This window comes from Erpetoichthys calabaricus, chromosome 7 (assembly GCF_900747795.2).
Source record: "Erpetoichthys calabaricus chromosome 7, fErpCal1.3, whole genome shotgun sequence".
NCBI lineage: Eukaryota > Metazoa > Chordata > Cladistia > Polypteriformes > Polypteridae > Erpetoichthys > Erpetoichthys calabaricus.
In genome coordinates, this window is record NC_041400.2 from 27,944,618 (window position 1) to 27,971,796 (window position 27,179).

Genomic DNA, 27,179 nt, shown 5'->3' on the forward strand with positions numbered 1-27,179 from the left:
TGAATGAACAGCCTTTTAGGAAAAAAGAAATATAAATGATTTCAGTACAGCTATATTGAAATGCCTGAGCATGTACTGAATCACCATACAAACACAATTCCACATATTGAATTACTTAATACAAATAAGGGTTTTATTGCAGGTGCGTATACAAGCAATGAAAGTTGTTTTTTTCCTGCACTTGCACACATTGTCAGGTATTCAGTGTTTGTGAAAATGTGAATGAGCCGCCATTCAGTGCAGTGCTCTTCACTCATAGCATGCTCCGTTGATAATGTGCCATTTTTATGTTCTTTCCCCACATCAAATTGATACTGGCTGTGTACTTTATATACAGACAGCATTAATGCTATATTGACACTTGGCCCACTTTGTGCAGAACTGCAACATGTTTGATAAGTGTAGGCAGAAAATAGCCATTGATGCGCAGTTATTCCCAACAAAATGTTCCTGCAGTACAAGTCAAGCAAACCTGATAATTCTGGGACTCTTTCAGTCTTTTACAGGCAATGGGAGAAATGTCACTACTAAATAATTTCACATCAATTTCCATAGCAAATAAGCTATTTGCCTAAAATAAAATCCTGCTCCATACTGAACTGTAAACAAAATAAGACAGGAGTTGCCACCCCTCCATGAAAGGCAACACAACAGATGGTTAAGGACAGAATGCACACACAACAAAACACAAGTGAATAAGTGCAGACTAGGGAATCCTTTCCCGGGCTCCCGGACATTTTTCATTCCCGGGAAACTGCTGTAATTCAAGGAAAAACGGGAACGGCCAAGCTCGCATATATAGCGTGTAAAAGTGTAAAAATCGATCAAGAAATAACAGAGTTATAGTTGAAAATAATTAAGGAGGTGCCATTGCTGCAGCTTGCACTTCATCAGACAACAGCTTTGAACAGCAACTTGAAATTGCAAAGCATCAGTCTGTTGCATCCGCATTATCTGTGCCAAGAAACTTGCCATCACAGAATGATGACAAGAAGCTGGATGCATCAGCAAAAGCTGAAATGGCGGTGTTTCAGCGCAACGGCAAGCGCAGGCGTTGTTTAGAACAAGTGTATCAGTATCTGATGATTGTGGTGCCTACTTCAGTGGAGGCAAAGCGTGCTTTCTCAGCGGCTGGCATACTTCTGCACGAAGGAGCACTCTCGCACGGACGACCGCACACTGGACACGTTAATAATAATAATAATTCATTACATTTATATGGCGCTTTTCTCAGTACTCAAAGCGCTATCCACACAGGGAGGAACCGGGAAGTGAACCCACAATCTTTCACAGTCTCCTTATTGCAAGGCAGCAGCTCTATCACTGCGCCACCTGTGACGGCATTGTGCTTTCTATGTTCTTATTACCACAACTAAACATACATGTACATATATGACAGCATGAACTGCTTGTAGATAAGGTTAGTCTTTTATTTGTGTCAACATATTGCAGTAGTTTTATTAAAAATAAGTGTCAGTCATTCTAAAACCATTCACATATGAGATGCCCAGGAGCCAGGGATTCCCGGGAATGAAATGCGGGATTCCGAATTCCCGGGAATGGATAAACCCACCCGGGAATGGATTCCCTAGTGCAGACTGCTACACTGTTGTGAACAATTTTATGTTCAGTCTATCATGGATCTTTGAAAATTCATCTACATATTCAGTGAAATATGTACGTATCACTGTAACTTTTATAAACAATTTATATGAAAAACATTTGATTTTACTACATTTACTATTTTATGTTACTAGCTGACTGAAAAGTGTTATTTTGCTTTTATGATTAAATACTGAAGCGCATTTGGCAAGCAACTTGTGTCACATATCTCTTTACATATTTATCACTCCCAGCAGAATAAATGCAAGGAAGGATGCACATGCAATAAAACAAAAGAAAACTATGTAAAACTGTCACCATGAAGATGGCAAAAATCTGTACTAACTGCTGATGCCAACAGTTGTGTAATAAGCCTACGTGCCGCTTCTCATTTATAAATTATTGCATATTGTAACAGACAGCCAGGACTCTAACCTGGCCTGGATGCCTTCGTAAAGCTTGCACGAGGCAGTACCTCCCCCAGGAAGATAGAGGGCTGCAGCCCCCTGGCTTACTATGGGTGTGGAGCATGGAAGTTCAACCCTGCTGGGGCCTGTGGCCACTGTCAGGGGGTGCATGGAGAATGGCTGGGCTCTCCTCTGTAGGGCTGCCGCCACACCCAGAAGTGCGGGCGGAAAGAGATTGTGTAACACCTGGAGCACTTCCGGGTGCTCTATAAAAGGGGTCACCACACTCCATTTGGAGAGAAAGAGTCAGCAAGTGGAGGACAAAGCTCGAGGGAGAACTGGAGGTGAAAGGGAAGAGAAGAGGCAAGAAGAAGAAGCTTGGAAACTTTGCTGCAGTGGGGAACGAGACAAAAGTACTTTCCCACAGTAGTAAAACATGTGTTGTGTGCTGGACTTGGACTCTGTTGTTGTCTGTTGTGTTAGGTGTCTGGGTAGCTGTATGCCTCCTGGTGTTTCATAATATTCACAAGAATATATGTTGTTATGACTATAATGTTAAACCAAAAAAATTAGTTTCTACTTCATTTGTTATTTTATGTGCCCAGCTAATTGAAATATGTTGTTTTCCTTTTCACTCATAAATACAGTACTTAGTTTTCGAACAAGGGGCAGAACACACCTGGAAAGTGTTTTTTTTTTTTTTTTTTTGAAAACATATTCTAACATTTAAAGTGAAAATATATGCACACGGTTTATTATTGCATGCTAAGATTTTTTTTTTTTACATTCACTCAAGTTGTGTTAGGCTATCTGTGGTTTTTGTGGTAGGGCACTAGGGATGCGCAATCATGAAAATGAACTGATGGGCCATTAGTGAGAAGAAAAAGATTTAGCAAAGTTTTAGGAATGAAGAAATGTGCAATGGTTCTAGTGTTAAAGGATTCTGAACAAAGAAACTTCTGACAAGCCTCCACAAAAATAAGGATAAGGCACCAAAATGGCAACTGTCATATTATTCGTATGACACCAGTTTACACTGTGTAAAATCATATATTATGAAAAGCAGAAAATACAGTAAAGTAAACCTCATATCTTACCTTGTTTATAAAGCTTGCACGCCCTACAGGACCAATTTTATCTGTATAATTAATGAAGCCAATGTTGGATTCAGTCAGGCCATATGATTCTACCACTTTAATGTTTCCAAAACGTTTGACGAATTCCTTCCAGACATCTGGCCTAAGACCGCTGCCTGCTGCAAGGCGCACTTTATGAGCAGTTTCTTCAGGTACCTGAAAATAGCAAGTCAGCTACATGTTTACCACACTGCTAAGAGATCTACTTGAGATATTCAGCAGCATAAATTTCCGTGTGTAATGTTACTGGACCTATAACCAGGAAATATACTCATACCTTAAATTATGCTTTACTGATGAAATAAATACAGCAAGTAAAAGCAAGAATTTATGTATATATGGTACAAATACTAAGAAGACTATCATGGTCACTATGCCAACTTGTTGCAAAGTGGATTACAAACTAACAGATACAGTAGCCTACTAAATATTTCAAGCACACATTTTTCCTATATATTCCACAATAGGCTTCAGCAACTTTGACACTGAACTTCATTTAGTATGTTTGAGAATGTAGGCATGTCAGTTTATAAAGGATTCTGACCTTGGGCTGGTTGATTAGGTATCTGCACAACTCGCCAACATATTGGAAAACAGTGATATTGTACTTTTTACAGTCATTCCAGAATTGGCTGGCAGAAAACCTTTTCTTCAATACGCATGCAGCACCTGGATGGAAAATAAAGCAAAAAATTGTTCACCTTAATGACTTCTTCTTTAATGGCATCTGTGAAGAATTTTACCATTCACAACATCAAAATTAAAAGGCAAGATCACAGTCTACTCATGGTAACACAGTATTAAAAATGAGAAAAAAAATTCACTTAAAATTTCTCTTTTTCCACCTTTTTTGTAAGATTTTTTTGATGAAAAACAAAGACTAAATCATTTAAGTGCAATGATTTAAGAATGCATAATCGCAAATTATATCAAATCAGTATGTTATACAACTGGAGACCAACCAAAGTGTCCTTTTTTGTGAAAAGGAGAGTCCCTGGTTAATAGCAAAGCATTTACTACTGTTGCCTCACTGATTCAGCATTCTGATTTTGGATCCTGTAACTGGACTTTGTGTGGAGTATGCATGTTCTCCTCCTGTATATGTAGGTTTTTCCACCGGGTATTCCAGTTTTTTTTCCTACTACCCCAAAGATATGGCATGTTGTCATTTGCCCCAAACACTTACTTTGTTAAATGCATGTGTAATTTAGTAAGAAAATACCTTCATGTGTCTGAAGTAGGAATATGACCAAAGTCAAAATCACCACTATAAAACACTACAAGACATTCACTTTTTGTTATTTTGAAAATAAAAGCCATCATTCAAAGCAAGTTATGTATAACCATTCTTCTGTACTCAATGTTTTCTCTGCCCTGGGGAGTCAATAGGTGGATTTATTGCTTTCAGTTGGGCTGCAATTAAAAAAGACTAACAAAAACGTCTGAATGTTTTCTTCTTTCAATTTTATTCTGTCTGCTCAAAGAAAAGCCTATCAAGATCAGCCTACATCCCAATTACATACACTCAAGTACATGTACATTCAAAGACAGAAAATTATCCTAGACAAGGACAGTCCCCAGTCATATCTCCCCTTCAAACTCCATCCAACTAAGAACTCACACTTCAAAAATAAAACATTGAGCCAGATTTTATTTTTTGTTCAGAATCAAAAAATTCCATGTTTCATTTAAATCTTGTCAGTTTTACCATTGAGTTGGTTCTTTATAAAATGTCTGTTAACTGACATCACTTCAACAATGTTCATGACCCATTTGCAAATCTCTTTAACACATATGAAGGCCCTCTAACAACTATAAATCAGTTTGACACAAGTATAAAATGTATTCCATGAGTCATGTTCACACTGGCAGTGGTTCACACATGGCATAGTGGTTAAGGCCTTGAGGTTGTGAGTTCATATCCTTCTACTGATGCCATGTGACCATGAACATTAGAACAACCTAGATGAGAACAAGCCATTTAGCCCAATAAAGCTCGCCAGTTCTATCCACTTACTTCCTCTAAAATACATCAAATCTAGCTTTGAAAGTCCAGTAAGTCTTACTATCTACCATGCTACTTGGTAGCTTATTCCAAGTGTCTATGGTTCTCTGTGTAAAGAAAAACGTCCTAATGTTTGTGCAAAATGTACCCTTACTTAACAGGTTTTCAGCTATGTCCCTGTGATATAAATGAACTCATTTTAAAATAACAGTCTCGATCCACTCATCTAATTCCCTTCATAATTTTAAACACTTCAGTAATGTCACCTCCTAATCTTCTTTTGCTTAAACTGAAAAGGCTCAGCTCTTTTAATCTTTCTTCATAATTTATCCCCTGTAGCCCTAGAATGAGCCTAGCTGCTCTTCCCTAGACTGTTTCTACTGCTGCTATGTCCTTTTTGTAGCCTGGAGACCAAAACTGCACACAGCACTCCAGATAACGCCTCACCAGTATGTTATAAAGCTTCAGCATAACCTCCTTGGACTTGTACTCTACACATCAGGGTGCTACATAACCTCATGTTCACTGTCTGGCAGGTGTACCTTTGATTTTCAGACCTTCCATGGTGTATTGAAACCTAACATTTTTACTTCCTACGTGTAATACTTTACATTTACTGACATTAAACTTCATCTGACACAAATCTGCCCGTCTGTATGCTGTCGAGGTACCTCTATGATTTAACAGATTACAGATTATCTGCCAATCCACCTATTTTGGTATTATCTGCAAATTTAACCAGCTTGTTGCTCATGTTCCAATCCAAATCATTTATATGTTAAAAATAGCAGTGGCCCTAGCATTGACCCCTCTGGAACACCACTGTTAACATCAACCAATTCTGATAAGGTTCCTTGCACCATCACCCTCTGCCAGGTGCGCATTAATGCACAGACTAGCCTAGGCTGCAGCCTAGGGGCCCCACGTGGGCAGGGGCCTGGGATTGGCCAAACTATTTTAAATTATTTTTTTTTAATTTAGTAAAAGAAAACTGCCTCCCTGATGCCCATTGGCCAATAATAAACATTTTAAAATTTAAACAGCTGACTGGGTAGATGTGACCCGGTTAACGTTAATTTTGTTTTGAGTTCATACCACACCATTGTGTTATTCTGGGTAACTGGACAGCATATCGGCAAAATGCCGAAAGAAAATATGATAGCGGAGCACAAAAACAAAAAGCACAATGACTGAAAGAACAGTGTAACCAAGAACTGCTAAAGAAAATCCCTAAATTGACAGGATATTTCAAGGCTGTCAAATCTTCATCCAGTCAGAAACAAAATGCTGATCCACAGGATAGATACTTTGAAAGGCTTTTCAGACACTAGATGGCCTGCACATACACTAGCAATAAAAGCACTGCATCAGAACTATGCCAGAATTCAAGAGTCACTGCTGATGACCCGAACCAAAACCTTACTGCTCAGGATGAAGCCCGGGCACTCTAGAAAAAAACAGAGAGTTCCTTTTTGTGTAACATATGGCACCGCATACTGCAACGCTTTTACAAGACTAGCACTGCTCTGCAGGCAGTTGATTTGGATTTATGTAACGCTGTTGATCTCTTTAGCTCATTGAGGAATTATGTTGCTGGCCTGCAAGATGATTTTAACAACTTTGAGAGTGGTGCAAAGAACATGTCACCAACTGTGTTCCAACACTACAAAGTGGACACACAGAGGCACAGAAAAGGGAAAAAAACAAGCAGATGAATCCACTGAATCTGACTGTAAGCGATCGGGCAGAGACAAATTCAAAACAACAGTTTTTATCGCCATCATAGACTGACTCGTTGCTGAACTGGATTGGAGGCATCACGCCAACAAGACACTGAGCAGACATTTGGATTTTTGAACAATATTCTCTCCATCTCTGTAGAAGATCTTCGAACTGGAGCGGCTAATCTTCAGAAGAAATATGCGGGTGATCTAGAGAAAGATTTTGTGGACGAAATTGGACAATTCAGAGAATTTATTAAAGAAATCAAGGACATCTCAGCAAGGTCACTGCTGCAACTTATATGAGGAAGAAAATTATACTCAGTTTTTCCAAATGTTGATATAGCACTCCAGATATTTATCACTTTGGCTGTAACGAATGCTAGCGGGGAGCATTCATTTTCAAAACTGGGACTAGTTAAAAACAGACTGAGATCCACAATGTGCCCAAACAGACTGAATTACCTGTCTCTGATGTCCATTGAAAGTGATATTTTGCGCAAACTGGATTTTACCAGCCTCATCAAGGACTTCTCTTTCAGGAAAACAAGGAAGAAAATCTTCCAAATGTAGGAAAATGTATATTTGCTGTATAATTGTGATGCTGTTGTGTTATTACTTTGTGTTACTATATTGTATTTTTATGGGTCTTGTATTATTTAAAATGTGTGATTTTGCCTCAGTAATATAGTGTGGCCTGTAAACTACTGCCATTATTGCACCTGTTGGTTTAGAAAGCTAAAAGCGGTTATTAACCTGCAGATCCACTGTTAATGTGTTTTATCTGTGGAGTAGCTAATTATAGTAAAGCCTGTCAAGCTATTTCTGCAGATGTTTGTTTATGCTACTGCACCCCGAGTGGGTGCATTTCGGCTATGTAATATTTCCAGCATGCTATTACACGTGGCATTAATTTTTTTTTTTTTCTGGTAAAGCATTATGAGTAAGTAGATCTGTCTATATCCTCTGGAACAGGGGGCCCACACAAAGAGTAGCCTGGGGCCCATGACCACCTTAATCCGCCTCTGCCCTCTGCTTCAAGTGTATGAGCCAACATTATGAGCACATCACTTCACCTGCCTGTGCTCCTATTAGGAAAAACAAAAATGAAATGTAACTAATTGTATGTCAAATGTTGTAGCCATCTTGGATAAAGGTGTCAACCTAATATTAACTTTGCTCCTGTGATGACAAATATTTTGGATGTCCATGTTCAGCACTAAACAGAATGAGTCTACTAAAAGACACAGTGGATCTGATATTTTTTACAAAAAGAATTCAGCATGCACACTATTAAAATCATACCAAGTTCAATGCATCCTCCAATCCCTAGCAATGAAGCAGACATGTGGTACAGGGGAAGAGTGATGTAGACAACATCATGGCATGTAACTCCACACATCTTCAAAAAGCACATACTCATCACTTCTTTCAGGTGACTAATACAAGCAGCTTTGGGCATTCCTGGAAAGAGATAAGAATAAATGTGAGGTTAGCTTGTGGTGCTATCAATAGGAGAACAGAATCTGGCTTCAGTTTATGAGAAACTGAACATTAAAGCAATTAAACATTTACAATCATGGTTTAGCAGTACTCTTTACTGCTGTTATGCATTTAGTTCATTGTCAACCAGCTAATAAAAGATATAGGTACTGTTTATTGAATATGCTGGAATCTATCTTATAATTAAGGAATAGGCTATTCATCACAAGGCTATGCATGGGTGCTAAAACATTTAATACTCATTATCCTGAATGAAACAAAACAAAGGTGGGTGATAATGAGCCCTAAAGTGAAATGTAGGCAAACATTCATCCAAATAAAGGAAGTGCCTGAGACTACAGAGTGACAGTGACTGAAACTTAAGACAGAGGTGCCTAGCGAGGAAATGCCTAAAGGAGTCTAGAAATGTTTGTTTTTGGTGCATATAAAAGTTACTCTTTGAATCACATAGGTTGATTCATTTACTGTACAATATGCTATACTTAGCAGTCTCTTGTTTCATTTTGTGTTTATGCAAATTCATCTTGACATTTTGACTATATTTTTCTAACAAGGTTTTGACTTTTTAAACACACTTTGAATTTATTTCCAGTTTATAATTAGTCTTGTGATACAGAGTAATAGTGCTGTAAACAGTGTCATAACAAATACCTCTGCATTACTCCAAGAATCATGAGCTCATCTCAATTTACAGTGACTGACAAGAGCAGGTTGACAACAAAAAGAGGAAACCACTCAAGTCGTCAATAGCAATCCATATTTGTCCCAACAGCTCAACCAAATATTACTTAAAGTTGTCATGAACTAGCAGTTTGTTCCAGATTCCATGTAAATGAAGTGCTTTATGGATTCTACCTTGAGTGTTTTTTTGTTTAATTTTACTGGTGTCATCAATTACATAATGCAATATTTCAGTGAAATAATTGTGATGGATACATTTTATTGAAACCTTTGAAAATTCTGAAGGCTACAATTAGCTCCACGTGCAATCTTTTCTGATCTTGATTAATAAAATGTAATTTTTGTAGCCTGACAGAGTATGACATGACTCTTAATGCAGAAATTAACTTGGTTACTTTTCTCTTGACAGCTTCAAGAGCTGGTAGTTTGTTTTTTTTTTTGTTTGTTTTTATACGACTGAAAGTATCTGTTGCTATGTATGTGGCTTCTGGATTTTACCAATAAACATACATTAAAAATTAACACTTCCGTTAGAGCTGAGTATAATTTTATTCACAAAGAAACCTGATACCAAGAAGAATTAAGTTACCAGTTGGAAATATGAATAGCACTAGCTGGGCTGCCGTGAACATTGTAAGCTCACTATGACATTGGCTTTTGTATTTCACTGAATGGTAAAATTAGCCTTCATCTCAGTCACAGCCCTGCTTAACAGAAGCTGACTACTTTCTCCACACTTTGCACACAACTAGGCTAAAATTTCAGCTTGGCACATGGCTTGTATTTTCCTTTGGAAAATATATGTTCAAAATATTTGGCACTCAAAACATTTGTTGAAATAAAATAAAACTTCTCTACATTCCACTGAAAAGTGATGCATTCCACATAATTTTGTATGTAATGAATGAACAAATGGATAGGCCTACCCACCAGTAATACCTAATAGAGGAGTCTTCCAGCGGTCATTAAATGTCAACATCATCCACCTCTTGCTTTTGTTTTGTGTCAGTTGCTTTTTCAGATATGAGTAAAAATGCACTATTTTGGTACTTCCTGATGTGTGTAAATAAATACATTGCCTTGCATAATAATTTATGCTAAGGTTTTCATTAATTGACCAAAAAGGAGCTAAAACAAAGAAAGCTTCACTGGTCATCATTTGATTCTATCATCTTCAAAAAGAGCATTTGGGTCACATCTTCAGGAAATTATTGCTCACAAGTTTTATTAATGAGATGTAATGTTTTTTAAGTTACTATGCTGTGATCAAATAGCGATACACTAGAACGATCAGCAATTTTGATAATTCACACATTCAAAAGAGGTTCTCATTCTTTATTTATTATACAGGTTTAAAAAGAATCCCATCTTGAAATTGTCATTTAGCAGAAATGGTCTAGGGACTCTGTAGTAAAACAACAAACTCCTTTAGTAACACATCAATTAACATATGACAGATGAAATGATATGCATTAAAGACTGTGAGGACTGAAGTACCACAACTTCAGGTCTTCTATTAAGAAGTTGTGGTGGCAGGAAGCAAAGCTGATATGATTACAGCTTCAAATAGTTGACAGGCTCGTACAATAAAATGTTACAGAATACAGATTTATTTTCTTTTTGAGATTTATAGTCACTCAGATCACTGATCCACCTCCCTGGCTATCATTTTAACAAAAGGAATCCCAACATATACAATATATGTTTATTTGTTACCTGATACCCTAAGAACTACTTCACCAACATATTTCAAATTTCATATGCTGATAGCTGACATCAAAGTGAAAGCTTCACAGCCAATTTCAAACCACTCAGACTTTGGCAAACAGCGGAGCACATCATGAATCTATGACTTACTGATAAGCCATATCTGGGTGAAAGAAATAATTCTGATGCAATGGAGAAGGCTGGGGCCACAAACTCCACATTCAAGAAGAACTCATATGTAATGATTTTTTTTTATTTTTCATTTCAATTACATTTAAGGTCAGTCAAGCATTTACATGTGCTCATCTTCACATAAGGTTAACAGCAATTAGATATGTGAGATGAACTATCAAAGCTTCATATTGACCATAATGGTCACAGTCACATTGCTGTCATGCTACATTCTTGCATGACTGAACATTTACAAGAGTCTGAGTACCACAGAAAAATGCACACTTTGAGAAGCTAAGACTACTTCACAAACTCCAGTGGATATAGAGAGAATCATATTTTATTAATTAACATTTTGAGTGTACATACGTATGATGGTGACCAAAATGTATTATACTGTAAGTGGCGTTTACATAATATAAGTTTGCATGCTATTGTTTCTGAACTTACCTTTGTAGATAACTTCAAAAAATTATGTAAAATCCTATGTACTTTATACCTTTAGTAAAATGTCTTCATATAACTTTGAAAAGTTCAGTCCACCTTTTTGTCCAAAATCACTCCCTGACTATGTACCTATAACACAGTCACAAATGTAAAATTTAAACACAAATGCATGCTATAATATACATACTCAAACCCGCTTAGCCCAATTCAGAAATGTCTGAAGCTACAGCCAATCTTAGCAGCACTTGGTGCAAAACAGAAAACAAGCACGAAAATGACAGCAGTCTATCTCAGGGCACACACATGCATACTCCACACTTGCTCACTCTGAAGCCAGTTTATAGTCATTAATCTAACACATGTGTCTTTAGATGGGTAGGAGGGAAATCTAACTGTCCTGGGAAAATCCCATGCAGAACAAGGAGAATATGCAAATTCTACACACACACACAATATCAGAGAACAGGATTTAAACACAGGATTCTGGATCCACTATTTCTTAAAATTCTTGTTTTCTATAGGAACCTAACATGCCAGAGTATACACAGAAGAAACAAACAAACAAAAAATACTAAAAAAGTTGGGACATGTAATAGTAGAACTTTTAATGATGAAAAATTGCAATTAACAGATAGATTATCTGTAGAACTGGTGCTCTGTCCGGTGTTGAGTCCCACCTTGTGCTCATTGATTTATAACACAGGGGAGCTAAATAAGAAAGGGAAGAGCAAGCCCTTTTTTCTGAGACTGTATTCCTTTAATGTGGGTAATGACATCCGTCACATCTTCTACAACTCTGTGATGACTAGTAAGATTTTCTACATGTGGTGTGCTGGGCCGATAACATCATTTCAAGAGAGGCACACCAAATTAACAAGCTAATTAAAAGGGCAGGCTCAGTTATAGGATGCGTTCTGGACCCCCTGGAAGTAGTAGCAAAGGAGAGAATTAAAACAAAGCTGTGGGCTATTATGAACAATGCTACACATCCCCTTCAGCAGAAGTGTGTAAAGAAACACTACAGGGGCTCCTTTATACCAACTACAATATGCCTGCATAATGCCTCAATGTGACTGTGGTTGCCAGGTCTGAAGTTTTCTTTCTTTTCAGTTTTCTTCCTTTTTAGTCATTCTGGAGTGTGTTCAGGCCATAGTGTGTGTGTATATTTATTCATTCATTCATTTAAAGAGCTTCTGTAAAAAGCCAAATTTCCTGATATGCTGTATGAGAGTGGAATTGAAAAATAATGAGTAGTAGCATGTTGACATAAATTTATATTGTAACTCTACCCACTTCCTTTTCCTTAAATAATGCTGCTCAGTAGAAACAAATAATACAATAAAAGGGACAAGTAATAAGGTGCAGGTGCAACTAGCCATCTCCTTCATCTTAATTTACAAAACTACTGGGGCCAGCTGGGCAGTCCACTGTGTCTACATCGCTAGCAGTATGTAACAGGTTAACTTCTCCACAAGGCTGCTGTATGTAGCCACAGCTTAATTAAAAGCAGATGAAGGGATCATAAAAAAAACTTTTTAACAGGAGAAGTGACTGCAGTCATTTATTTTCTGCATTTATTCATTTTACTGTTTCTATGCATCTGCAAAAATACTGTATGATGCAGAATTTGAAGTGAGATACTATTATGTTATTCACCGGTTGTCATATGCCTCTAAACTATTTATAAAAATCAGGCAACAGATTTTAAGGGTAATCTAGTGTTTTATTTCAGCTTTTTTATGTCTACTGTGTATAATATGCATTTCTACAGCATTCTGTCCTAACCACAAGATCTGGGAATGAGAACACTGCTTTTTTTTCTATTTTTTTAGGGAAGGCGCCATTGAATTGTGTGGCTTTTTTCAAAGTCACCTGCTTATTGCCTATTTTGGTAGGAAACATAAAAACCACACTGATAAATGACACTTACTCATTCAAACATCAGAAAATCTTCAGCTAAGCTGAATAAATTGGGTCTTTTATTTGATGCCTTTTCTTATGTTATTTCATATACTGTACATTGCAGCTTGGTCACAGTAATGTCTGCATATTTGAAACTGCTGCAAGGAGCAAGGCTTCAGTACTTTCAGTTCTGTAAACTTGCAAAAAGTACTTTGCGTGAAAATAGATCTCTGAATGTCTGGATCATTTGTTTAGTAGATATGGCAGCTTGAGTGATCATGCAATATGTCAGTTGAGCGTTAAAGGCGACTAATAGCTTTATTAACAAATGATTAAGGGTCGGCTAGATCCAATTATCTCTGTGAAGAGAGCACAGCAAGCTTCTTGCCAAAGTTGTTAAAAAGCAGATGGATTTTGAAAACGTTTGCTCTCGAATGCTTATAATGGGTCCTGTTTGAACTGTGTCCTATTGTACTTGTGCATATATGCTAATTTACTTGATAGCGGCATCCCACCCTCACAGTCAATGTATGATGCAAGTACTTTGTGAATCCAGCCAAGCAAGTGCTTGTTGCATAAAGTCTTGGCTGTTCTAAATGATATCCTGGGGCTTCTAATTGAGTACTTTGCCAGTAACCCTTGTGTATGACCTCCACTTAGGCCTGCAATTACACTGAAAGGGACTGAACTTAAAGTTGTGTTCCAGGGACAGATTCTGAAAATGAAGTTTAAAAAATCCAAGCTAGATATAGGCAACACTTAAACATACAGTACGGAGTTATGGTAGATTCTAGTGGAGGACAGTACACAAACTAAAATGAGAAATTGCACTGGGACTCAAGCAATTACAAAGGGCATAAACAAAAACAATGAAATGAATGGCACAAAGGGCAAATCTGAACACACAAAAGCTAGTGACTGAGAAAACAAATGAAAAAAAGAGATATCTATCGGCCAAGGAAAATGCCACTAAAATCTAGTTTTGAGTGACAGCCAAGGTCTTCTTCATGTATGCTACTTAAAAATCAGATAAGACTTGAACAAATACAGTACACCATACAATCTTGCAAATTGCAAAATATGTCACCAATAGAAAAGGACCTGACCAAAGACATGGACAGGCACTTGACACCACACTTTCCTTAGATAGAAAACTATTCAAAACAGACAAAGGTTGACCGCTCTGCTCCTACTATTGTACAAAACTGAAGCAACTTATAACACATGTAATGTAATTTATCTCATACGGGATGCATGTATTCAAACTGATGTACATATCATAAACACATGAAGACAGAAAAGGTGGTTCCTGAAGGCTGTGACACTTTATGCAACTTTTCCAGTTATTTTTCATTCATAACCTTTATTTACATAATCTTAGTGGGTTGGAGCCATTTGGTTTTGTGCTCCTGTGAAGCCGGTCACCTAATAGGATATATCAAGCAACTCATTCCAACTAGTCTGTGACTCATTCCGATAAAATCAAACAGGTTTGATATAGTTTATAGTGGTAGGGACAGGCTTTATGTGCATGAGTGCTGACAACTAATGAGTGCTCAGCCAGAAGTACAATGCATAGAATGTGACAACAATATTTGCTGTCAGAAAAAGAAGGAAACATGACTCTGTTAGAAGTTTGGTCCGGCGACGAGATCAGCAATTGCGGTCGGCAAATATGACACAATCCACGACTAGAACCTGTGTAATGTGACATTGGCTTAAAGTGCATTTTAAACGTATTAACTACAGAATATGACTTCTGATAATCTGCAGTGGTGCTACATTAAAGACTTTTATGCCAATTTACAAGAGTTACTCAGAGGACTAATGCCTACTTGGTTTCTTTCTTGGTTTCTCATGTGGAGACACTGAGTGATAACAAAGAGTTCAGACACAAGAACTGAGATATTTCATTGTATGAAATGTAGACCTATTTACTTGTCCTGTAGTGTGAAATAAACTTTGTTTTATCAGTATCATTGGTGTATTATCCAAATACTTTTAAGCATCTTCCAGCACAAAAACAAATATTAGTAAATTCCACTGTTTTTTTACCTTGTCACCTTGAGTTTACAGAGTTAAAGCCTGAAATAACGTACACAAGTATGGGAATTTGACACCTACCTAGAATTACAGCTTTATAGTTTTATAAAGTTTTATAGTCTGCTAGCCCCACTTGTCTGGTATGACCCAAATAACTTATTGCACAGCCAAAATGCAATTGTATTTTTCTGAATTCTAATCTGATAAACACCCAGCTATAACTAAAACATTATAATAGTAGAATTCAACATGTGTTCTATTTAAGAATCTATTTTTCAGTACACTAATAGGGCTAAATACAGTATGTTGACTTACAGATAATCTTGAAATCAAGTTTATTTGTATAAAAAATGAAAGGGGCAGAGGTAAGCAAGCCTCAAATGAGTCAAGTATTCCCACTGCACCAAAGAGCATTTGCTCTACAAATTAAGAAAGGCTTATGAATTTTCCAGTTATTTTATTTTATATATGTTCAAGAAAAAAAAACATAATTTGTGAAGTCTGTTTCTTTATTTCAATTTTCTTTTAAAATGTAAGCTTTGACTTTCTCCATCCTCATAAGGTCACATTAACCTTTAAAAAAGCTTTACTTTTACTACTGTCAAATTCTTTCCATTCCTGAACTTATACAACAAATAAGTTTGCCAACTGTGATAGACTATGTGACTATGTGAACTTGCTTATTTTGCCTAAGCGCTGATGGTTAAAAATGTATAAAATTATTATAGTTTAGCTCTACACTGAGGAAGACTCTTGGAATAGTTTTAATTGAGCAAAGTATGTAATATATAAAATGAAATGATTTGCTTGTTGACTGGTTGATACAATAACACAGTGGTTACTGAGCTACTGGCCAGCTTCAGAAGCCAGGGTTTGATTCTAAACCAGGCACAGTTTGCAGTCTCCTCATGTTTGATAGATTTACTCCAGCTTCCTAAAATGTTATAAAGATATATCTGTTAAGATAATTAACTTCTCTAAATTAGCCACTTAGAAAACTAATGTTGCATGCAAGGCTAGCCTCAAAATTGTACCTGATTCAAGTGGGATAATTTTCTGGTACCATGACCCTTTAACTGGGAATCCTAATTAGGAAATTTGGAGGATGGCTGTGGGTTTAAATATGTCTCAAAAAATGCAAAACATTAAGATTTTAGCAAAGGGTTTTCTTTAAATTCTACCGCATGTATATATATCAATTTCTAATTACATTTACATCACATTGTTTCCCTTAAGGAGGTATATATTTGTACAACAGCCTCCTAGGTGTGAACGTTGTTTGTGTGGTGGTTGCATGTCCTCAACATGTCTGCATGGGTATTCTCAGGATACTCCAGTTTTACTACGACACTTCAAATACATGCATGTTAGGTAAATGTAAGGTTAGCCAGTGATTCTAAATTGGCCCATTGTAAGCATGATGTGCGCCCTGAGATGGAATGGCACATATTAAGGGTTAATTCCTGTCTTTGCACCCCAGACCATGAATTTGATAAAGTCTGTTTGAGAATATTAGGAACACTTCCCTTTATTTTTAGCTTCCATCACTGAGTACAAACTGTGCACCAATGGCTAGGAATACTCCATGTGTACATAGAGATATGCCTGAGGTGCAAACCACTGACAAATAATATCCCTTAGCAGAGTGTACACTCAGTCAGTGAATGTTACAGAGTGAAAACTAGTAAGTGTGTTTCTAGTGTAATTTGAATGTTCATGTGTAGGAACCAGTAAACTATTGCATAACATACTTATTTACAGTACCTGTAGTTCCAGAAGTAAAGATATAAAGTGAGTTTGAAATAGGAACCAGTAAACTACTGCATAACATACTTATTTACAGTACCTGTAGTTCCAGAAGTAAAGATATAAAGTGAGTTTGAAAAAATGTTGGGTGAAGAACATAAATCTGTAGGCAGTGGTTCCTCTGAAGCATCTTCCATTTTGTCAAGTAAAGTCAGAACTTCTTGATGTGATGAGCTTTTTGCTAGAAGCCAGACCTGGATTCCACTTTGTAGTAGAGAAGGGAGAATTTCTTCTAATGTATGAAACAAATCTGAAAATGGACAAAGGTGTTTAAAGAAATGTCAGCTCTTAGATCTACAGAATAACATTTTTCTGTTATAACATCCATCCATCCTACTTCTATACCTAAAAGTCTATAAATTAAATTATTTAGCTGATGTAAACGATATGTACATCCTGGTGTTTCTACTTAGCCAGAAAAAATGCAAAAAGAGACAAAAAGTAAAACATGGTTTAATTTAATAAATATTTAAGGAAAAGGTGAACCAGAAATCAATGTATCAAAGACATACATACATACATACATACATACATACATACATACATACATACATACATACATACATACATACATACATACATACATAAATAAATAAATCCTTACTAGGCCTTAAAATATATTTTGTTTTGCTTACTGTGCAGAGCATAGCTTTCCCAATTTTCTACTTCTGAAACAAATAGAAACATTCTTGCCCAGTCTTCCTCTCTGTTGTGGCAAGCGGCTGGGGGTGGCACCCAGCCAGGATGCCCGGAAGGACCGGATGAGGGCTTACGCCTCCTCCAGACCACGAGGGGGCAACTGCCCTGGTGGTTTTGGGGACCACGGGAACAGTGTTTAGAAGCTCAACCCTATAGGGGCCCGTGGTCACCGCCAGGGGGCACCCCGATGCCTGGAGAGCCCTGGTCCTCAGCACTTCTGCCACACCCGGAAGTGCTGGGGGGAAGACAACCAGGGACACCCGGAGTGCTTCCGGGTGCACAGCCGGTACTTCTGCCGCACTGGGGAGTGCTGGCGGAAGCTAATTGGGAGGCACCTAGAGCACATCCGGGTGTGTATAAAAAGGGCCGCCTCCCTCCATTCGATGGCTGGAGTCGGGAGTGTAGAAGACGAATTCTTGGTGGAGAGGAGTGGAGGCGGACATGAAGAGGCAGAGGCATTGTGAGGCCTGGACTTTGGGGGAGTTTTGGGGTTGTGTGTGCACTTTATTGTTGTAAATATGTATAACAAATGTGTGTTGGGTGAACCATCGGTGTCCGCCTGTCTGTGTCCGGGCCAGTTTCCACACTGTCAATAAGATTTTGCCAAGCTCATCACCAACATCTAAACCTAGTGTAGACCTTGCAGCGGGTGGTGTTTGAATCCAATTTTTATTATTAACTTATTATTATATATTTTGATTGATGATTTTACAAAATCAGGATACAGTAAAAATATGTACAAACATTTTTACAAGTCATTGCCATGTGGCACAGCTAATTTGCTCAGAGCCAGAAAACAAGTTGGAGCAGCAAATTGAACCAGCACACTTTACTTTTCAAAAACTATAGCTTAAACCCACGTCACAATAGGCAACTTTTCCAGTGATTTTCATTTGTAACCTTCATTTACATAATCTTAGCCAGTTGGAGGCAGTTGGCGCTGCGATGCCATGAAGACAATTGCCTAATGTAATATCCCTAATGACGGAGACCAACTAGTATGAGACTGGCTATAATAAAACCAAACACATTTGATTTTCTCGTTAGTTGAAGAGACGGGCTGTGTATGCAGGTGAGCTAAAAATCAATAAATGCTCATCCAGAAGTACTATGCATACTGTAGAACAGAGGTAGCCAACACGGTGCTCACGGGCACCTGGTCGCCTGCAGGGACCACGTGAGTTGCCCACAGGGCATGTGCTAAAACTAGCACTAGACACCATGGAGCTATGTCTAAAAATTGTATTTAATTGTGTTGCTCTTCTTTTTGAATCAATAAAACTTGCATTTATGTAGTTTGGGGGATAGCCTGGGGTCAAAGTTCAATATTGTGCACAGGATAAACCGCTATCTCACTCTTGGCTGAGACAAGCAAATGGGCACAGGTACGATGGAGAGCTGGACAAGGTTTTTACTCCCAAAAAATAAAAAAAAAACATGGCAGAAAAGCAAAAGGAAACTTACCATTTTCACAATGATTGGGAGGAAGAGTTATTTTTTATGACAGTGAAAGAAAAGTGTGTATGTCTCATTTGCATGTCACAAAAGCTTCCATGCTAACTACCCACCTGGCAGTACACTACAGGCAGAAAAAGCCTGTGAGTTAAAGGCAGCTTTGGACAAACAGCAGTCTTTTTGCACGAGGCTGGTGAAAAAGTAACAAACAGCAACAGAAACTTATTTAGAGCTGCAAATGTTTTGATAAAGTACAAGAAAGTCTTTTCGGATGGGGAGGTCTTGAAAAAAGCAATGATGATAATTACAAACACTGTGTTCAAAGACAAGAAGAATAGTCCCGATGTCATCTCCATATTCTCCAATGTTCAACTGGGGGCAAGTATGATGGTTAGAACAGTGTCTGGGAAGACTGGGATCTGGTTAAGTGTAGGTGGTTTAGCGTCCAGTGTGATGAGTCCATCGACAACAGCAGTACATTACAGCTGATGATGTTTATCTGAATGGTGTTTGATGATTTCTGCACAAAATAAGAACTCCTGACACTACTGCCCCTGAAGACAACAAAGTGGGGAGTTGACATCTACAACGTGGTGAAGAGGCTCTTCGTGAAGAAAAAGGTACCACTGGAAAGCTGATGTCGCTGACTACAGACAGGGCTCCTGCCATGATGGGCCGACATGCAGGCTTCATTGTGCAATGCAAAGGTCACACAGACTTCCCTAAATTTCTACATTACCACTGCATCATACACCAGCAGGCAATATGTGCAAAAGTGATCGGCTTTGATCATGTGATGACTCCTGTCGTGACGATCATAAATGGCATCCGCTGCAAAGCCAAACAACACAGAATATTCAAAATACTATTGGAGGAGCTGTCAGCTGAATATGGTGTCCTGTTACTACACACAGAAATCCAATGGCTCAGCAGGGGATGAGTTTTGCAGCATTTTTGTCACTTTTGGGTGAAATCAAAGAGTTCACGCAATCCAAAGGAGAAGATGCTTCACTTCTCGAGGACACTAAGCGGATACTTGACCTTGCATTTTTAACGGACATCACTGGGAAACTGAAACATTTGAACTGTGAGCTGCAAGACAAAGGTAAGACTGTCGCTAACATGGTAAGCGCTGTAAATGCATTTAAACCTGCACAGAAAAAAGTGCTGCACTTTCCCTCTGTGCAGTCAGTGCTGAATGACAATGCTTTTGCATCTGGAACTTTTAACAAAGCTGCAGAAAACTACTCTCAAGTCATAAACAGACTTGGGCAATAGTTTGAGAACAGGTTTTGTGACTTTGATCTACTTGAGCCATGTGTGTCATTAATTTCAAATCCTTTCATGCAAGTGGACATGACATGCATTGCTGAGCAACTAAGTGCAACGTTCACCTTGGATACTGAACAGGTGGAGGTTGAAATCCTAATGTTGTAAAATGACCTCCACCTCAAAGCCCATCAGGGGTCACCAAACTTTTGCTGTCTTGTGGACACAGAAATGTACGAAGGTGTATGCACAACAGCTATGAAAGTTGCCTGCCCTTTTGGTTCAACCTTTCTCTGTGAATCAGCCTTTTCTGACATGAACTTCATCAACAACAAACACAGAACACGCACATCTACCAGGCTTACTCAGTGTTGCACTGTCAAATTATACCCCAGATTACAGTACACTGGTGAACAGCATGCAATGCCAGGCTTCCCACTAACAGGCACTTAAAGACAAAGAAAGAGATAACAGATGTTTTCAGTGAAAAACCATGGCAACGTTATATTCAAATATTGTACAAAAATGTGAAAAATAATTTGTTCAAAAAGTGTAACAAGTTTGATGATTTGTTAAAAATATTACCATTTGGTGATTAGTACAAATGTGATAGGATTCATTTAAAAATGTGAAAGAGTTTTTTTTTTTTTTTTTTAAATCTTACATAACAGATAATTTGTACAAACATGGGACAGAGTTCATGATTTGTTCAAAAATGTTACAAAGGTTGTGGTTAGTACAAACAGGACATGATATATGAATATTTATTATTATTATTAATAATAATAATATCATTAAGGTGAACCATGCAACTTTATGTTATTCGGGAAGGTTTGTATCAAACAAGTAGCCCTTCATATTACTCAGTTCCATTGAACTAGCTCTCATTTTCAAAAACGTTGGCTGGTGACCCCTGCTGTAGAATGCAGCAAAAAGGAATAAGGGACACACGTGTTTTGAACCTCACAAACATAAGAGAACCTTGTCTATCTGATGTCTTGTGCTTTCTATAGTAAACAGAATGGACAAAATTAAAAAAAGGCCTTGCACTGCAGCTGAATTCACCAGAGCTACTAGCCCTTCGCAAAGTGCCGTTACAGCACCAGCTCTGTCAGGCAGCACAGGGGCTGTGAACCTTACAAACAAAAGAGAAGCTTGTCTGTCTGATGTCTCATATTTTAAATAACGTAACATAATGGAAAAAAGAAATAAAGGGCAAAGACTGCTGCTGAACACAGTGCAGCTGTTAATCCTTTGTACGATACTGGCTCAGTCACAAGCACCATGCTCTTGGCTGTCACAAAAAAAAGGGCGATCATGACTAGGCTGGAAGATAGGAGTTCAGTCAATAAATGTAACATGGGTTGCGATTTTCAGTTATGTAATTTGACATAGTGCAGCGACAAGATCAGCAGCTGGTAAACTGGACATGCCTGGCAACAAAAAGTTGTGCAATGTGACATTGGTTTTAGTCATAAAAACACAAATAGTCCATCCTGGTCCTGCTTCCCATCAAGGCCTGAAATAACTTCTGGCCTTGGAGCAGACTGACAAAGTATTATAGTCACCATGTTAGACTGCTCTCTAGCAGCAACCAAGAATACTTCACCCCTGAGATCTTGAAAGCTTGTGAGCACAATGACTGTAAGACAGCATTCTAGCCACCTGCTTTCTGGTTAGATCAGCAGTGTATTTGCCATGCCAGGTAGCAAATCTTCTGCTACATGTCGACCTAAAGAACTTGATCAGCCCTTGAGACTCCCTAGGACTCTCTTTATCTCACTCTGCCACACAGAGGTACTTTATTTTCATTGATGTGACTTTTATAATCTATGAGAGTTGATAGGCCCTTTAGCTGTCCTATGTCAATCGATCCTCATCCCCTTGTGAGCCAATATAATAAAGCTGAACAAGACAGACTTACAGTATGTCTTTATAAAGTAAGATGTTAACCTACAGATAAATCATGACACTAGAGAACTACTTTGCAGAAAAATTATGTTTTTGTCCACCTTTACCACCACTGCTTTAAATGCGTATGAAGGAAACATAAACTACATGAGGTTTTCCCTTTTCAGATATACGAATAATATAACATATATAGAAGTTAGTGTGATTTAAGTGTACCCTGTGATAGACTGACACTCATTTCAAGGCTTTTTCCACCTTGCACCCATTTCTACTGGCATAGGCTCCTACCCCAAATTGTATTTAGTGAGTTTTAGGATGTATGCATGTATTTTTAAAATAGGATTTTGACCATTTAAATATACCTTGATGTATAAACTTCATTTTGAATTGATTTTCTGATCTGGTTTCTTCCAAAACAGAGTCAGAAGAATATTATTTACCAGAAACAGTAAGTGTAATACAGGAGTCTGAAGTGTGAATCTGAATCTAAGTCTGAATTGTGTGCCAAATAGTGAGACAGCCCACTCTCTACTGTCCTGTGGCAGAAAGTGGGTCTCATACAAATGCAGACAAGCCACTGAAACATTGGTACAATTTAGAAATGATTTTGTAAATGTTGTCAAAACAACATATAACAAGTTAAGTACATGCAGTGTACAGTACTTACATAAGCAGGCAGTGTGTCATAGTGGTTAAGGCTTTGGACTTCAAACCCTGTCACTGGGACCATGGGCAAGTCTGTGCTCCAGTTGGCAAAACAAAAGAAATGTAACCAATGGCATCTCACCTTGGACAAAGGCGTCAGTTATAAGTAATAATCATTTATGTAGATATAACACATAAATCAGAAGAGTGAGCTTGTAATCTTCACAGCTGCAAATAATGTACAAGATTAGAAGAGACTGCATGAAGTAATCCCAGAAGTATATGGTGAAAGAAAATTAATATCAGAATATGTGAAACATATTATGTACACTTGACACATTAAGAAAATGAAAATCATGTTACAGAATAAATTAGACTTGTAACAGAGGTATGCTTTGATAATTTCTCAATTACACACAAAAGGTTATAATTACGTTTAGCTAATTTTGGATCTGTTAACAGAGTTGAATACAACTAGAATTCTTCATCTTCCATAAAACCTTTCAAAGAGATGTGAAGAAAAACAGTTACTTTTATATTTGTCACATTTATTTGTTAGGATGAACTTTACTAGCCTACAAGTCACAAGTGCAATTTTCTATAATGAAGCACTTAAAAGTTCAGTCAGTTGCAACATAACATTATCGAGTGTGTTTAAAACAATTAAGGGTTATAGGGGTGGGAGGCAGATCCCATCTTGGCAGCACTGGCCACATGGCAGGAAACAGCGCCCTCAAGAGCACCAGTTCATTACAGGACCCAGCCCCCTCACAAACACACTCTCTCAAGGGCAAGTTGAGAAACATGAATTGACCCAATCAGCACAAATCTGTGGATGTAGGAGAAAAATAATGTTACAGGGAGAATGTGCAAATGCCATGAAGATGATTGGATTTAAACTCAGGACACTGGATTCATGAAGGAGCAACAGTTCTAACTACTGCACTACCGTGTCACCCTTTCATACTGTAAATCATCCATCCATTATCCAACTAGGCAGGAAACAAACCCCAGGCTGGGCACACCAGCGAGAATTTAGGATCACCAATACACCTAACCTGCATGTCTTTGGACTGTGAGAGGAAACCAGAGCACCCAGAGGAAACCCACGCAGACAATGGAAAGAACATGCAAACTCCATGCAGGGAGGACCTGGGAAGCGAACCCAGGTCTCCTTACTGCGAGGCAGCAGCACTACCACTGCACCACCGTGCTGCCTACTGTAAATCAGTCAATCCTAAATGTATTCGAGATCACTAACAGCAGGAATCATATAATCACAGTTCACACTGCAAATGGGATTAAAACACAGTAATTCACTCACAAAATGAAAGCGGACCGAATGGGCAAATTTGTGAATTACAGTCTCACTTTATGACTTTTTAAAAATCTGGTGTATCTTAATAATCAATGATATGATAAGCCTGCACAAATGGGAAACATGGAAGCATTGCTGCCTCACAGCCTCGTATATCTTGTCATGTATTCACTTAATTTTTTTTTACTGACTTCAGTTCACCGTCAGTGTCCAAAGGCCTGCTTGCTGGGCAGATGCGCACAGCTCTAATGTTAAATGTCTGTCTAACTTATGTTAGCTGATAGGTTTTGTAGTCCTTGAATTGTAAGTATGTTTTTTTGTTCTTCGCTTGTGATGATCGATTTTGTCCCCTTGTACAGTAATACTGGTTTCCAAACATTACACTAGTCTTACGTTGATCTCTTTTGTAAGACACTTTGGATAAAGGCGCCTGCTAAGCAACTAAATGAAAATGTGACGGACCCCTGCCTTACCAACTGGTGCTGGTCTGCCTCGTGCAGCCACAGCCCCCGACAAGAAAAATGACGTTTCAAACCACACATGAAACTGGCTGTGCGAAAAAGTAAATCAATATACATGTACAATACAAGCTACAAACAATCTTTGCCTTATTTGAAACATACTTCACTTTCTTTCGTGTAATTATTTCGGCATCGACGCCCGTGTTGAGAAAACGAACGCGTGTGTGAAGAGACAATAAAGGTGTTTCTAATAGTTATTAATCGTGTGTGCGTATTTCACCCGAAATAACTGGTCAATACGTCTGTGTAACCCTTCCACATTTGTAAGAACTTCAATCCATTTTAAAAGAAATAAGCAATTCAAAGAGATAAAAAGTCAAACTGGGAAGATGCAATCGCGGCTTCACATTTCACAGGAGAAACGCCTAAAAGGCATGAAGCGGAGATCGCTGCTTTCCGTTTCAAGGTGAAAAAAAACTAGAGTTTAGCTCGGCTAAAGGGCTTCTGTGCTGCTCGTCACGTCCCCTCTGACATGAAACTGGTGCTTCTTATCCTTCCAGGCACATCTGGTATTTCAAATAATACAAAGAGCCAGAAAGTGAGAGCCCGCAGCGCTGCGAGTCTGTTCACGGTCGGGTACTTAAATTAAGGTGACGCCTAGTAGGACGCCGCGTTATTCCGACCGCGCGCTGCCTTCCCGACTACCTGAAGTACGCAGACGCGCGCACTTCCTTCACAGGCTACCTGAGCCAGGCGCGCGCACGGACGCCTGTTTCACCCACCCGCATCTCTCCACGTCCAACACCTACCTGCGCCCACGACCACAGTCTTCGCACCGCAGGCGCCCAGGCAGTGCACGAGGGCACGGGACTTGATGTTGAAATTGAGAAAAGCCACCACGCAGCCCAGCTTCGCAAGTCCGAACCAGACGCAGATGAAGTCGGGCTCGTTACTTATGAACAGGGCCACCGTGTCCCCCTTCTGCAAGCCGCTATGAGCGTTCAGCACCTGGGCCACCTTGTTGCTGCGTCGCTCCACGTCTCCGTAGCTGTACGCTTCTCCTTCGTAAATGATGAATGGCTTTTCGGGGGTACACTTGGCCTGGCGCACGAAACAGTCCAGCAGAGTGATTACACCCTGGCGCATTCTCCGTTTCATCGTCTGCTTGACTCTCTGCAGCTTAAAGTAATAAATCAAATCCAGCCAGATGTAAGGGTAAAACATCTTCTGCAACAACAGCCCAGTTGCAAGTCCGACTGCCGCCGCAGTTATGATAGGGAGCAGCATTGTGAAATGCTACCACGGATCTAAGTAAAGTTAGCTTAAACTTAGAGGCAACTCGGGGACCAGCGTACTTTTAAATGCCCGTGCCCGAATTCGCGCGTGCGCAGTCGAGAACACACAGCTGCTTTGGTTCAACGGAGCAAACCTTATGCAAGAGGCTGGTAAGTAAGTAAGAAAGTGAGTAAGTAAGTAAAAGAAAGAAAGATCAGCTGGCCTTTCATCATACTGGTTAGAAATTTTAGAATTTTGCTAGAGTCTGAGATGCATTTCAAAAACTCACAGAGCTTTAATTTTTAGAATTTTGCATGAACACCACTAGCAAACATCTTTGACATCTATTTATTATATATTGCCCTTTGCTATCTATCTATCTATCTATCTATCTATCTATCTATCTATCTATCTATCTATCTATCTATCTATCTATCTATCTATCTATCTATCTATCTATCTATCTATCTATCTATCTATCTATCATTACACATTGCATATACTAGAGGAAGAGGTATCGGTAAGGCTATCAAGGGGTCTGTGTATGGATCTCAATCTCCCAGTGAAGTGAAGGGAACATTGTGCTGTAAAAATGGTTCCGTTCTTCTGATAAAATATAACACAAGGTTCTGACTCTGCTGTCATAAAAGATCCCCGGGCAGCTTTTGAAAAGAATAGGATGTTTCCTTATATCCTGGCTAAACTTCCCACCACAGGCCGGCAATTCTGGTACCCTAATCATTCTCTGTCTCACTTTGGTTCTCTACGTCTCTCTCCACTTCACTGCTTAATAGCTAATGTGTGGTGAGCATACTAGCGCAAGAATGGTTGCCATCACGTCATCTAGGTGGATGATGCACATTGGTGCTGGTTGAAGTGGCATTTTAAGTAGTTTAGGAAAGTGATATATAAATGTAATTACAGAAGGTGGACAAAAAAGTGGAAACACTGGGGTAAATGAGGGATAAAAATGAGTTAGTTCTATTGAGTTAAATGGTAGTTTTCATGTGTATAA

The 27,179-nt window shown here is 38.6% G+C and overlaps 1 protein-coding gene across 1 annotated transcript in view; it reads right to left on the minus strand.

Annotated features, from left to right (window-relative positions):
- LOC114654381 (long-chain fatty acid transport protein 6) overlaps positions 1 to 26,253 on the minus strand; it is a 47,325-nt gene extending 21,072 nt beyond the window's left edge. The window contains exons 1-5 of the mRNA XM_028804886.2: positions 25,699 to 26,253; positions 17,172 to 17,381; positions 8,177 to 8,335; positions 3,690 to 3,814; positions 3,107 to 3,301 (exon numbers count right to left, since the gene is read on the minus strand). Of these exons, the coding sequence (XP_028660719.2) occupies positions 3,107 to 3,301; positions 3,690 to 3,814; positions 8,177 to 8,335; positions 17,172 to 17,381; positions 25,699 to 26,176 (1,167 nt within the window). The 5' untranslated portion in view covers positions 26,177 to 26,253. The remainder of the gene's footprint in view (positions 1 to 3,106; positions 3,302 to 3,689; positions 3,815 to 8,176; positions 8,336 to 17,171; positions 17,382 to 25,698) is intronic.
- Between the last annotated feature and the right edge of the window lie 926 nt (positions 26,254 to 27,179).